The 15,906-nt window shown below is 36.3% G+C and overlaps 1 protein-coding gene across 7 annotated transcripts in view; it reads left to right on the top strand.

The window, feature by feature from the left end:
- LOC117399457 (uncharacterized protein C8orf34 homolog) overlaps positions 1-15,906 on the top strand; it is a 142,718-nt gene that overhangs the window by 18,068 nt on the left and 108,744 nt on the right. For all 7 annotated transcript variants that reach the window (XM_059022238.1, XM_033998622.3, XM_059022235.1 and 4 more), the window contains exons 2-5: positions 3,858-4,005; positions 6,098-6,229; positions 8,074-8,202; positions 11,711-11,739. In XM_059022238.1, the coding sequence (XP_058878221.1) occupies positions 3,858-4,005; positions 6,098-6,229; positions 8,074-8,202; positions 11,711-11,739 (438 nt within the window). The remainder of the gene's footprint in view (positions 1-3,857; positions 4,006-6,097; positions 6,230-8,073; positions 8,203-11,710; positions 11,740-15,906) is intronic.

Genomic DNA, 15,906 nt, shown 5'->3' with positions numbered 1-15,906 from the left:
TGTTCTGTCAGGACATCTACTTTTCTAAAAACCCATTTGGAAACCATAAAACATAACATTATATTCAATTAATTCAAGTATTTGTGAAGATCAGGGGGAAACTCCATCCAATACAAGACTGGTGCACAAGACAGGCACACAAACATGGAGGTAGAGGAGGTATATTTGTTTTTACATCTGAACCTTACAATACTGAAATGAATGTAAATGTTAATATTGAACCCCAATGGAATGAATTGTCCTCTTTACAAGGATGTCCAGGGCATCACATCCATCTCCGTAAAACTAATCTAGTGCTCTGAAACACAAATTCATTTTGCCTAGAGAACTGAACAAACCACTCTGTACATAATCTGTGTTCACTCCGTTATAAGATACCATTTTCAATACTAGGGATACAACACTTGGTAATAGGTTTTGGATAAGTTTTGGTAATACACAATGCAGAGCAGTTTATTGAAATGCAATACAATGCACTTACTGTGTATTTATGAAGCATCATTCTGCTTAATCATTTTGGATTATTTGAGATTTTAGTATCATTTAGCCTAAAGTACTTATTTTTGTCCTCACGGATATTTAAATGTACCTCCATTGAATAAACCTTTTGAGGATTTCATAGCCCCCTCCCGGGCATTTTAAACAGTACATGTGTGTTTTATTTTCATACTTTAGTCTGAATCCTGCTGCAGTGAATCATTTAAATAAATATAAAAACAATTTAAGGATGGCATTACTGCCAATGTCACTATTTGGTTTTTGGTAATTACTGTGGGGTGAATCCTCTTCAGTGATGCTCCAGTGTAGTTCCTTGGAAGTGTTTTTACATTCCCATTGTAACATAACTAGGTAAAATAACCTATAGTTTGTGTGTCATCTGCTCAAGTGCTAATCACGGTCTGGGAATCGAGAGTTCTGTTAATGTTTGGGCTGGAGAATATACTGTACAGTATACGTTGCATTGAGTCTTTCAGAAACAGTTTAACAATGGCTATTCAAAACACGTTTTCAAGCAGACACAAGACATCAGTATGTACCCTTTAGGTGTGTGTGAACAAAAAAAGGCATCAGTGTTTCATCTTCTCAAGGGCAACTAGGTAATTTGTAACATTCACTGAGATCTCAAAGCAGGGTTTTTATATCCCCAAACTATTGCATATTTAAAAAAAAAAAAAAAAAAAAAAGATTTGACTATGTGTAAAGGTACTACAGTGTAGCTGTTAGGATAGGCTTTTTTTGTACTGTATCCCTTTGTAATGCAGTCATCGTTGCTTCAGTCATTGTTCAGAAACTTTTGGTCAAAGTAAAATGTGTGAATAGAAAGGATGCAATGTAATGGTGTTGTGCTGTTTTGCGTGGCTGTCTCCTTGCTTGGAGGATTAATGGGACCAAAGATTTTTCATCACCAAGTGCAGTTTCAGGATGCTTACTGCTGTTTTTAGCACTAAAATGCAACCCCTACTGTATGATACACAAGATACCTAGTGTAGTTTTCTAGTTAAGGAAGGACCCAGAAAACTCACAAAGTGTGCCTCTGTACAATGAAAGTAATAAAGAATGGAATTTCAAAGGTGCATTTTCTATTTATTTATTTGATTTATTAGATTTTTTTGGTAATTCTGCAAGTGTCAGGCTTAAGATGTTTCATGCAAAAATGTGACAGAAATAATTAAATTAATTTTAGCAAAGCAATACATAAACAAATAAAAAATAAGGTTTTATTATGTAAGTTCAACTGTGTAATTTCATAGCTTTGCTTGTCTTTTAAAAATAGTTTCATACTGCACCATTGTAATTTTAGATTCACAATAGGTGATTCCAATCATATCTTACTGAAATATGAAGATTGCCTTCCCAGTGCTGTCTGAGAAATCCATATTGACATATGTTATTGTCATATTGTTAAAAAGTTGAGGTCGTGATCCAGAATTGCACATTTATTGCATAAACTGCACTCAACATGATGGTCCTTGGATTTCTTAGTGTCTATGTAAAAACTTTCTAACGAGCCTAAACAATCTTCAAATGTCATGCTGCATTCTACTTGAGTGGATTTTAAGTGAATTAGGTTGTTTTATACTTTGAATGCTAAATACACAGTATGCTATTTCCAAGGATAACCTTCCCAGCTTGACACAGCTATCATCGTCTAAACTTCCAATTACCGTACAGTGAAATTGGATCTTATTTGATTATGCAACTTTTGCAAGGACAACTCTATTAGCAATGACTGATCCTCTATTTTTAACTCAATTTAGCATCACTGCAGTGCAGATTTACCAAGCTAACTTACATACTATCATTCAAAGTCATCTAAGTTTTTCTAGTTTGTTTTTATTTGATTGAGCTGTTTACCAGCAAAAGTAATCAAATGCTGACCTGTATATTTAAAAATATAAACATATTTTAAAGGGAAAGTTGCTTAAAATGTTCTTTTTTTCCCCCTTTACCTTTTTTTTGCTGTTTACATTCTGTGGTTCTGAGTCATGTTGCTCTAATGTGGAATTGTAATTGTAATAGTTTTTCTCTGTATCAGAATCCCCTCTTATACAGGTTACTCCACGACCGTTCATTAGGTGCCCTAGGTATATACTCAAGAACCGAAAGGGGAATAGTTTGTTAGTTACAGCCTCCTCCACAAGTTTGTTATTTATGGACATACTTGCAACAGTGGTCCTTCTGGCTGTCTCACAGTGCTCTCTGAAGCCCATTGTACTCATGAGACAAATACGTCTATGATGATGACGCTCTTTGGCCTTTATTTTTGGTGCTCTGAACCTGAATATTTGTTCCCCCCAAATCCAAGCTAAAGATCAACACCAGACCCTCTTCAGACAACAACAATATATTGTACTTTCAATGCATATACCTTGAAACTGTATTTACTTACATTTCTGCTTGTTATTAAGGTATCAGTATTTCACTATCCAATTTTCATCTTCAGGATACCAGTATCATTATTAACCCATTATAAAGCAGATGTTCTCGTTGTCTTCTTGAGTCATGTTGTTAACATTCTATTCATTCTACACACTCATGCATTTCTCAGTGTGCATGGTTTTATTGAGTGTTGGCGAATGGCAAACGTTTTTACTCATCATTAAAAATGCCAGCCTGGCAATAACACTTGCAGCATTTCTCAGAAGTCAGCTCCATAGGGGGGTTTATTATGTTACATGAACGCTGATATGTCATACAAATAAGATTATTGACTCCGAAGTATCCACAATCAACCATCTTGCATAGATCCAGTGGTTCATGCCTTGGACACGGGGGATTTCTGGAGCATGATAAACAACCATTTCATATCATGTGGGTGTCATCAGTAAACCAGTGAATAGATTTCTACAAAACAAGAGAAACAAGTTATAAAGTGGCACCAGAAAAAATGAACATAGCCTTTATAATGAAAGTACTATATTTGTGTTGGGCAAAATAAAAAAAAAATAAAAAAAGAAAGAATATCGTGCTATGGGGTACTTTTGATTACTTGACATTTTTTAAACTTTATTAACAAAATACCACAGAAATTGAGTTACACTGATCTAATTTGTATAAATAAATGCTGAACTAGAAGAATGTTCCAGCTCCATGTTAGAATTTATGAACTTCTGCTACACCGGTTTCCTATGGTGCCAGACTTTGGAGACGTGTGGAAGTCACATGTGTAAACTTCTCTTGGTCTGCAATGACATATAATTTACCTGTAATTAAAATACTAATGCCTTTTATTTTTTAGGGGACCTCTGATGAGGATGTATGCTTCCTGTAACCATGGCATATTATTTTACTTTACTGTGTTTAACATCCCAAAAGAGTCCATGTCATTCTGAGTGTTGTTCATTTTGCTCTGGTAGGAAATGATGACCAAACTGATAAGTGAGACCCCAGATCATCCTATTCCCTTTCTAATCAATCACCTGCAGACTAAACAAGGCAGTCCGAGCAAGCTCCAAAGAACTCTGTCAGGATCTGCGGCTTTGTGGGCAGAGAGCGGGACAGCAGGTGTGTTCTGCTTTCATCTTTCAGATTCTTAACTGCACTACTTGACACTTTCGCTGCAAGAATTTGCTGGACTTTTGCTGTTTGATGTAATATTGTAAATCATGGACTTGGTTCCTATTTGCAGTAGTGTAAAAGTATAAAATGAAAAGTTTAACCATAGTTGTTTCCTACGATGTACATATTCTTTTTCAACATTTAATCATTTGTTTTGATGTTTTTATTCACATGCTCACACAAACAAGATAAAGAAATGATCACTCACAATTCACAGGAGCTCTGAGTAATCAAGGAAAAATCACTTCCTCTTATTGTATCCAAATAAAAGCTCCCCCTTACAACAAAATTCCTGCTGGTTTTGTGGTCTGTTTAGGCATGCTGACTTAAATTGAAAGTGGGTATGTGTTAGGGTGACCACCCCGTCCCTAATTGGATGGGACAGTCCCTAAGTTTAAAGATCAAGTCCCGGTCCCGAGCTAATTGACTTTGGGGCGGAATTCATGTGTTCATTTTTTTAATTTACCCTTTGACACGTGGAGCACTTTACTGTCTTAATGCCAAAGCACCATTTTCACCACTGCTTTTAAAGGAAAAGGAAACTGTCAATGTTATAAAATTAGAAACAAATAGCTGTTGCACACTTTTAACTGAACATGTTTGACACTAGTTTTGTAACAGTGATAGAAGCCCATTGAGAATGATGTCCTGTTGTTCTTTTTTACATAATTGTAGAAATATGGACAAAAAAACTAAATCTGCATGCTCAATATAAATTCAAGAAGTGCCAGCAGCATAATTATATATATATATATATATATATATATATATATATATATATATTGTAAGACATCAGGGAGGGGGTTAAATCCTCCCTGCAGGAAAACATGTGCGGAATGCACATTCGTTTAATTTAATTTTATTTGGCTTTATTGTTTAATTGTTTTCCTTTATGGTTTAATTAAATTTGTTAATTGTTTTATTATTAATTATCCCCTGCACCTGGGAACTATTGTTAAATTAGAACCAGGTGCAGGGTATTTAAAGATAGCAGTTAGTTTGCTCAGGGCTGCTGAGTAGAAGGAGGCAGAAGAGGTGCTCTGCTTCCGAGCAGTCAAGAGGAAAACGTAAGCAGTGGAAACCAGTGTGGTTTTTGTTTGTTGGTGTTTTGTCTGAGGGGGAAACGGCTTAGCCGTCCCACTTGTAGTCAGGGTGTTCCAGAAAGTTTAGTTAGTGCTCGTAGAGAGCTAGGTGTTTATTTTGTGTTTGTTTTATTTTGTTGTTTATTAAAAATATAGCGCGTCAGCGCATAAAAAAAAATTCATTCCTGTGTGTTGGGTCGTGTTTTCAAGGGGCAACGAACCTGTGTGGCAGCGATTCTTTTACTACATATATATATATATATATATATATATATATATATATATATATATTTATACACCTTTGCAGTCCTAAGTCGGACCAGGTCCGACATTACAATTTTCCCTTTCCGGTCCGATGTCGGACAGGGTCAAAAGACATAAATCACAGGGCTCTAGTCGTTTTTTCTCCGGAAAAAGCCAAGAAAACCATTCAATGGCCGAGTGAGACCGATAGGAGCCGAGAGAAGCCGAAAATACATTGCAGAACTTTTTGAGATGTTATAGTAATAAAATAATGACTTTGCTCGCATTATTGAGGCGTTTGGTGATAAAATGAATGATCAGGAGATGATGTATCAGTATGCATGACTATAAAGAGGTATGTGAAAAATACAGCGAACAAGGGGTGGGGCAGGGCGGGAGATGCAGTACTGAGTGTCCTGTTGATATGCAGTGCCCTTTAAACCTGTTTTACTGTGAAAAAAATACTTTTAAACAGCGCATGTAAAATAAACTGTGTGTGTGAAAATATATTGGACCTGAGACACGCTAAATAAATGGACCGCTAAGGGTTAAAATATATATTAGACTTGGCTTCATCTTGGGCGAATTACCTACCAAACCAACACATAACTGTTAGCTATTCACAAGTTATTAATACTTCACTTTTGTAAGTTGAAACTGAATGCCTTTGTAAATCAATAACTGATGAAATCACATCCACATTTACATTTCAGAGATCAAAGGGACCAGGAGGGATTTCAGAAGCTATGATAAGCCATGGCAGATAAATCCCAAAAAGCCCAAAAAGTCAAAGAGTGACCTTGCTGTATCAAACATATCACCACCTTCACCGGAATCAAAGTCATGTAAGCAAGCTTCTGATGTTTTAGCACCTTCTTTTAGGCTCTCAATGAGGATTGTAAATAGAATTTTAATAAATGTCTTGTAATGATTCTTGGCCAACCAGACACTGGAAATTGGGGTTTCTGTTGTGGATAATGATCAGCTGTTCTGAATTCTGTTTGCTGTCAATTTCAGTTTTCAATATTAAAGAAACTTAGCAATTCAATTAGACAAACCTTTTGATGAGTGTAACGGGGGCGAGATCTGTGCTGACTGTTTGGCACATGCGTGGTACTGCAGGAAGGGGGCAGCAGCCTCGTAGATCTGCCTGTCAGTCATGGCAGTGACATGGAGAGGTGGGGAAGAGGGTGTGTTGGCTTTCCCTCTCTCTGAGTGGCTGAGAATTGCTGACCCTGTAAGATAATGCTCTGTTGTTCCCTCAGCCTGCCCCTCTAAGACGAAACGAGCCAGATGGCGGAAGCTCTGCTGCCGGACTGAGCACGGCCGGAGAAGAACGAGCACACCAAATAATTAATTAAAAAGAAAAAGAAAAGGAATTTTTAGGAGCGGGGAAAAACTTGGGCAGAACCCCAAATAGTACGAGCAGGTTGAGGGAACGGGTGAGCAGAGGACAGAGACCCGGACCGTACAGATAGCGACGGTCGGGGTAACGCTGCCAAGTGCAGCACCTTTTATTTTTTTGTTTTATTACTGTTTTATTTTCCCTTTTTCTTTCGCCTTTTGTTTTCATTATTTTTTTTGGACACTTGTAGGTGCACTGGACTGTATACCAGTATTGGTAACCCCGTGGTCCTGTTTACTGTTGCCAGTATTCAGGCCATGGACAACAGCGCCCTCTGCGGGTAAAAATAAATCGGTGCAACTGTGCGTTATTACAAATAAAGTTTTGTCTCTGTGTCCGTGAATTGCCCACCACACTTCCACAATGAGAAATGTATTGTGTGTGTCTTAACAAACTCTAAGCACTATATATACATACACTCTAAATCAGTGGTTCTCAGCAAATTTTGGTAGCCGCATTGCTTATATCAAATTTTATATCAGTAATATTTCTGAATAATAGGTTGTCAAGGTCTTGTACTTTTTGTGTGTAATTCAGGCAGAAATAGTACAAAGGTAATAGCATTAATGAGGTGTGGGACAGCATATTACAAACATGAAAACTGCAAATTTACCGTGCTAACAAAGTTTAAGGGAGCCTACATAAACCCTTAAGTACTTGATTACAGCTACAGTGTGAAAGGAACAACATTTTTTAATCAAAAAGCGTCTGTCAAGGAGTGATTTCAACAACACACAAATATAAATAACTAAAAATGTCGTTTTTGAAATTATATGTATTTATTTTTTTGCTAAAAACACATTTAATTAAATATTCAAATGTAGCCATTTGTTAAAGAGTAATAAAAATTAAAAAAAAAAAATATTGGAACGACGCGATTGATCTCCAGAAGATAACAATAAATTAAACATGAATTTACTTTACACCTAGTTAGATGTCAAATGTCACATTTGTAAACAACATTTTTTGTATTTGAAAAATAACTAATGCCTTAATATCTAATATCTACTTTTCATGGTCTGCCAATTTCACCGGTAACTGTAAAGGTTCACAGATATTTTACCCTTAAAGATGTTGATGCATATTATCTATTGCTGAATCAGTTTTTCACAGATTAGACATTTAAAACATCAGCAATACTCAAAGGCTCCACTGTGTACCTGGACGTGAAAGAAAAAACTAGTATTGTGCATTAAATCCTGATGAATATGGATGACATTTCATTATAATCAATTTAATGATGAGGGCTATGTTTCTTGTATCCGGCTTTTTTTTTATTTTCAGTACCAAGGTCAATAGAGCATCCTGGCTGGGACTGGAGTACTAAACCAGAGAGCTGTGACTTTGAGGAACTGAACCTCATCCTTCAGGAAAGCAGAAAGCTTGGAAAGGCACTGGAGAATCTGTCGCGCTGTAAGTGTGCTATACTACGCGCTTCTCGTAAAAACTATACACAGTATGTATGTGTGTAATCAGGCTTTTTAAAATTTATTTACCCCCTATAGAGATGTTAAAATTGTGATTAAATCTAACCCCCTTTTTTGTTTGATGCTGTCCCCTCTTGCACTACATTTTGGCCTTTACTGTACAGTTTACTGTCATACTGTGCGGAGTCTTCATATTGCCTACATCCATAATTAGTTTCATAGATGTATAACCCTTTGCAGGTTTTATTTTAATTAAAGTGATATGAAAGTTGGATGATAAATCAACATATTGTACATGATTAATTAGCAAATTCCCTTAATTAAAAAATGTGTCCACCAGGTGTTTCTTTTTTTAATTTTTTTTAAGAGATACTGTAAAGGGTGCAAAGCATGCAATGTCTCAAAAGCTGATATCATGCAGAATATTCAAAGTTACTGTTCTACTGTAGTACCTATACAAAGCCAATATAAAGTGGTAATAAACAGGTCCCAAATGAACACAACGATTAACACTTTCATTATTCACCCATTTTACATGGGACAATTTTTACACAAAAGTACCACTTGTACCACAATTTTGTTTAATAGAAATACTAATTACAAAATTTGTCCATCACGTGTCACTGTGTGCTGTGCTCAATAAAAACATGTTATCGGGGAAGAGGTTTCAAGCTAATTAGCTAACTAAGTACTTTCATTTACTATATACGTCTTAAATGTGCAGTTTGAGGGGGAAAATTACATGATATCACAAACATATTAAAACTTACTATATTAGGTAAAAAAAAAATAAAACAATAAAGTTCTCAGTTTGCTAAAAAAAAAGTTATCGGTTTGCTATCCTTGCCCTCCAGGAAATCTGTTACACTTGTACTTCCCTAGGTCATTTCACTCAAGCAGTGTCTTTGTCATCAGCTATCTTACTGTCTGCACATCATGCCAGTCATTAAAGGAGGCAGCTAATTGGTTACTGACAGGAAAGAAGGCCCAGGGGAGGCGGAATCATTTAACTTTCCAGATGAAATGACCATGAAAGTGCAAGACTGTCTGAAGCAAGAACTGCAAACAGGGATTGCTTTAACTTGGTGCAGTACAAGATACAATGGTTTAAATGAAAGGAATATGTTTGCTTCTATAAAAAGATGCATTTTTGAGGCCTATATAGTTAATGGATGTATGTGTAGTGGATTCTTATATTAGCTAATTATGACCAAAGAAACAATGAGGCCTTGTAAAGTATCTGTGACTTTGTAATCACAAACACTGGTGCAAAAATTAGAAACATGCTCATTTTCCAGACATAAATGTTATCAAATAATTTTAGAGTAAGGCAGCCTGCAACAATAAATAAATATACATTATATAGTGTTTATTGCTATGCATCTATTTGCATACACCTGTTTTGTTTCTATTGCTTTGCAGCTTTTACGTCCTTTATAGTTCATATTGGATGCATTGCTTCAAGCAGTCAGCCATTTAAACAGTTCCACTCTTTAAAAATCCTCTTCTAAGCACATGCCATTATATATATATATGATGCATGTTTACACAGACTGAGATTATATAGATACATTCAATTAGTCAATTGAAGTGAATGAAATGATGTGTCAGTCGTGCCGTGTCAAGCTCCTTGATCACTGAATCTGCAATGAATGTGGTGTCAGATAAAAGCAGTACTGAATTGTGTCAGATGTTTCACAGTAAGAAAGTGGGAAACATGCAGAGAATTCATAACAAACAGTTCTGCAACATCATCTCCCAAGTCAGTCTTCAGTCTTACTTGAATGTTAATTAAACCAATAATTGATTTTCCTCCAGAAGATATTGATTTCTGTTTATATTTTGAAAAAAATGAAAAATAATTATTTTGAGTCATTACAAAAGCACATAACTGTAATCAGAAAACGTCATTGAATTAACATTTTTGAAATAATTTGACATATGATTTAAATAATTGAAATATAATAAGAATGGCATTTATAGAAGAATATATTGATTTCTATATGTAATATTTTGTCTTAACAATTCCTCCAAGACATGGATTTATTATTTTTATTCATGTAATTAATTTTTTTATTAAAGAACATTTTTACTATAATGAACACTGCATTTGAAATCTCAGATATGTACAGTAAAAAAGGTAATGTAAATGTAAGGGCCACTACACACCAGATGCGATGTGATTTGTTATCAATCACAAGATACTTTCCCAGCAACATGACCACACACACCTGAAGCGAGACAGATGCATGTGACAAGTCTGAAAACTGCCAGATCTATAAAACTATACAAAATTGCTATTGACAAAACTCTGATCAAGACTGGTAAATATTCGACAACATGATCTGAAAATTGAGAGTCTTCTCTGACGATATTTCAACATACAGTCAACTCTCGATTATCCATGGGTGGATTATCCAGTTTGCAGATTATCCCTCCCTGCAGAAAAAATTATATACATAACAGTACACATGCGCGGTAGGTCAATGTCAGTCACTCAGTGCCATTGTGAATGCAAGCATGGCTGCGAGTAAACGTGTGGTTTTGACGATTGGAAAAAAAAAATTGAAATACATGAGAAGCTAGAAAAAAGGTAGCACTGTAAAGCAACTTTCAGCTGAATATGGAATTGGTGAACAGATAGTATGTGATTTAAAAAAGAAAAAGGAGGAGATGGTTTCCTATGTGAGTAGTTCGTCTTCGAGTGGGTTGTCTAAGAGGAAATCAATGAAAAAGGCAATGTATGAGGATTTGGACATAGCAATGTTGGAGTGGTTGAACCAGCAAAGAGTTGAAGGTACGCCAGTGTCTGGACTCATCTGTGCTAAACAAGCCAAGTTTTTTTTTTTTTAATGCGCTGGGGATGGAGGGCGATTTCAGTGCTTCCTCTGGATGACTAACTCAGTTTAAAAAACGACACAGCATCCACGAGATCTGCATTCAAGGGGAAAAGTTAAGCGCAGATCAGTCAGCTGCTGATAACTTTCATGAGGATTTCATAAAATTCATTGTATTTAATTATATCCTGATGTAACTATCACTGACACTGTTATCTGCTTCGTTACTGATTTGTATTTTGTCATATACTTGTACTTGCTAGAACCAAAGTCATTGTATTTTTATCTTGCTCTTAATTGTATTATTACTTGTACGGTGATACTTGAAATGTATCTTTGTTTACGACTGTAAGTTGCCCTGGATAAGAGTGTCTGCTAAGAAATAAATAATAATAATAATAAAAAGAAGGGTTCCAACGGGAACAAATTTACAATGCAGACGGAACCGGACTCTATTGGAAATGTTTACCGACACAGACCAAAAGTTCGCTTGTCGCATCGTGCCTGTTGTGTAACGGCCTTAAAGCGGTTAAAAAAACTAACATCCAAGCACATATTTATTTATTTCCCTTTGGTGGCAGCTTGTGTATGGAGGTGGGGGGTGTTTTACACGCTGTTTTCAAAAGCAGCTTTCCATAAATCTCTCTTGTTTTGCAGGCATTGCTGTCTCTGATGAAAGTGATCAGGTAAGGTACATGTATTCAATGTGTTGGTGATAATTACATTTATCATTGAACCACAGGAGAGTAAACATTTTCTGGGAGAATTCTATTATTGGGATCTCTTGGTTAATGTGTATATCAGTTCTCTCATCATCATCATTGTGTACTGCAGTTAACATGCCAGAAGAGACCTTCTTCTCATGCATACATGCAACATCACCAATGACTTCTTATTGATTATAAAGGATGTCTATTATCCCCTGCTGGGAATGCCTATCCCACAGTGAATAGGATAATGTGGAGGCATCAGTTTGTCCATCTAGCATGAACTTCCATATGTTATGTCACACTAGCGTTTTACATAGATCTAGAAAAAACACCACACACAACAGGTTGGCTGTGTGTAATATTCTTCAGTATCTGCTCTGAGCTGCTGTAAGATTCTTAACGAAAATAAAAATAGTGCTTCATTTGTCCACTTCAAAAATCTTTATGGCTTCACTACTATGCATCAACATTTTATGCATCCTGTTTTAATAAATGCATTTTTGTATCATTCACTGGCCAAAACATGGTGTCTTTTTGTACACCCAGTAACTGTTACTTAATGATTGGGTTACATATGTTTATATGTTTATTTTACTGCAAAGCCACCTTCAGTTCTTTGAATTTCCATGAAGACTAGTCAAGCAGTGGCAGCCTAAGTGACCATAATTACACAATTCATACTACATACTGTCTGCCTTGCATGTATATTGATGGGGGAGCCTGACTCTTATTTAATCTGAGTGCTGAAATCGATAACTTAAACAGCAATTAGAAAGGGTTAAATGTCTAGAAACTAAAATAGATAAGGTATTTATCTTCATTTGTTTTAAATCATATTAAGCAACACACAGAGGGATAAAGATAATAAAGAAAATATAATCTGTTGCTGTGGACTGTGTTGTATTGGTTTACGGCAACTGTTTACAGTACTGTTATAAAACATGTCATTGTTATTCATGACTGATGTTCACAGTGCTTTATGTGCATGTTAACCTCTTCATTAGGGTAAAATGTTGCTCCTTATTGACGAGCAGTTTTTATCAAATATGTTTAAGAAATGTAGACGGTAAGAGTAAGTAAAGGAACAAAGCTTATTTTGTCCTTATGTTTAAAATCAGGAATCTGATCTGATTCCAAATTGCCACTTTAAAAGTGATTCTGAAAGACATTAGGCCATACACAAAGCTTTATTTAACCTTTTCAGCGTCTTTGACGTAAGGTCTCGTCATTTTACTGTTTCTCCTACTGTACCAATGACTAGGTGTATTTTTTTCACGGTTACCAAGGATTTCACTATTTCTATTAAATCTAGGGGTTTTTTTTATCACTTAAAAATAAATACAACAAACATATGCCTTATTGACAACTACCTGTTACACTCCATTCAGGAACCTGGCAGCCATTTTAGTTTGCTTCTGGTAAATGACATTTGTTTGTTTTTATTTTGTTTGATAATTTACTGATGCATTTAAAAGGTGAACATAAAAAAACAAAATACAGTGCACTCCATTTATAAGAATCACATCTGTCCCAAACGATTTGATTCTTAGAAGTGGTTGTTTCTTAAAAGCGGACCGATATGATTACAATTAGCAAAAGCGTGCCTCCGCGCATCAGCAGTTTAAATACAGTATACAAATGTTAATGGTGCTCAATCACTGAGGACAATACATCAAAACAAGTCCTCGTGGGTAAGCAACTTGTTATATGGTCACGATTATGTTTACTCAAGGCTGCAGAATCCTATTTTACTACAGTATACTTGAGAAGCGATCGCCTCATGAGGACGCCTAGTTTAACTGCACTGCGGTATTACGTGTAATGGCCTTTGAATTAAAATTACATTACAGTACAGTATTTTACTGTCAGGACTACCACTGCATTTAAGCATCTGTGGCTTACTTATTTTCTGTTGCGATGCAAATCTCACAGTTTTTCATTAAGCGGAGATGCAAATCTCTGCAATCCCCCCCCCCCCTCCCCTCCTCCTCCTCCTCCTCCCCTCTTCCTCCTCACCACGCCGTAACGCAACCCCACTCCCTCTATATGCAAGTCACACAGTAACGCTGCTGTGCTCAGTATGTATTCAATGAATGTGTATTCACTTTATTGAAACTAATTTTCACTAACAGAGAACACAAAAAACATACCTGCACAATGCAGTGGCGCAGTCACTGTTTGATTACAAACTTGTCCAGTGTTCCCTGCATCATTGCATGATCCATGCTGCATACGTGCCTAATCACGTGAGATGTGATCAAATTCAAATTCAAAAACAGCTTTATTGGTTGTACACGTCAGCACACTTGATTCAGTACTGTATTACATGTAGTCACTTTGCCCCGAAATGATTCTTATAAGCGGATAGCTTGATACTTACAAGCGAATTATTTTACATGGGATAGTATAGGAATGATTTTGTCCCAGTGGTTCTGATCACTATATGCGGTTGATTCTTATATCAGTGATTCTTGTAAACGGTGTGCACTGTATTCTGCAATTTTCCATTTGCTGTTTTTCAGGTAATTTAGGAGAAAATGATGTATGTTGTAGTGATCAATTTTGAGTGAGACCATGCATGTTTTTCTGATTTTAATTATTATGTTTACTCGTGAAAGATCTTGAAATACCTCTTTTTTAACTGTGAAATGTTGTGAAATAAGCATTTTTTACAGAGAAAAAAATACAGCCCTACCAATGACCTGTTACCTTCCTGTGCAACCTGTAAAAATTGTGGTCACTTAAAACACACTGCCATGCTTGAAATCAATGGGTTGAGTTGAAATCTTGCTGGGTGTTGTAGCCAACTGGGTTTGGAGGCAGGTTTAAAAACATGTATGTTGTTATATACATATGTGTAAGCCAGCGGTTCTCAAACTTTATTGCACTGCAACCCCCTTACAACAACAAAAAGAATTACGACTGGACCCCAATACCATGTGTTATTACAGATTAGTTAGAATTGATAAATAAAACAGTATCAACAACACTAATATTTAGTAATTGATTATTTTTAATTCACAATACAAACACAAGACATTTTTTTATAGCCAGCAGTAAAAAGAAAACATTTTGCATTACTTACTTAATGGGGGTGAGCTTGTTTGGATGAATACGTCCTTCAAACTCAATAGGCGCTGTGCTGCACTTCAATGGTGTGGTGAGCTGTGGGACATATTCCCTGAATATAATAATACATGAATGTGTATTAATGATATAACTGGACTAATTAATGAAACTGCTGTGTCTTAGGAAAAAAGCAAACTGCTGTGTCGTAGGAAAAAGAGTAAACTGCTGTGTCTTAAGAAAAAGGGCCCCTTGGTTCCTGGCAGACATACTGAACTATGTGACCTACTGATTAGAGGATCGGCGCCTGAACTGGATTATGTACAGATAATTCACACGTGAAACAACAATCGTTTTGACGTAAGAAAGACATAAACTAGCGATGTCCCAGTGGAAAAGGACATTAAAACTCACAAATTAGGACACAAATTATCTCATGAATGTGAATATTTAGCAGAGTGAGAAAGACTATAAATATCCAGGCAAAACTGAACATTTTGCGCTCCACATCAAATGCTAAACAAGGTGCTGTCACTATGCTAAGCAAATCTGCAACTCCGGGACTCTGCCTAAAAACGGAATCAAGACGGGACTCTGCCTGAAAACAGACCCAAGACAAGGAAGCAAGCTGCAAGTGAGTCAACGACCACAAGCAACGAGACTGAGGCCTGGCTGAAGGACTGCCGTAAAACTTACAGAGAATTATCAGACAAACCAGTCTAGGTCTAGGTCTGCTGTACACCTAAAACCACAGTATCCAAAAGAAACTGTGCCCTGCTACCTGCGTAGTTAAAAGATTCAGCGAAGAGGACAGAGCGGACAGGCGCTGTTGTGGATCCTATACAGAGGACTGAAGACTTTGTTGCAGCTGTTTGTTGATTCTATCGAGAATTGAAAGCTTTGTTGCCGAGTTTGATCCAATGTAGGATTGAAGACTTCGTTGCGGAGAGGAGAGTTTTTGTACTGGACACTTCAACAGATTGAGTTTCCAAAACAGCGGACCAAAAGTCTAAGCTTCAAGGAACTGTTGAATATAATTCCAGTTGCATTTTCCTTTCATGGAACTAAATTAATTAA

This window comes from Acipenser ruthenus, chromosome 4, assembly GCF_902713425.1.
Source record: "Acipenser ruthenus chromosome 4, fAciRut3.2 maternal haplotype, whole genome shotgun sequence".
Lineage (NCBI taxonomy): Eukaryota > Metazoa > Chordata > Actinopteri > Acipenseriformes > Acipenseridae > Acipenser > Acipenser ruthenus.
This window is presented reverse-complemented; position numbering and strand designations above follow the sequence as displayed.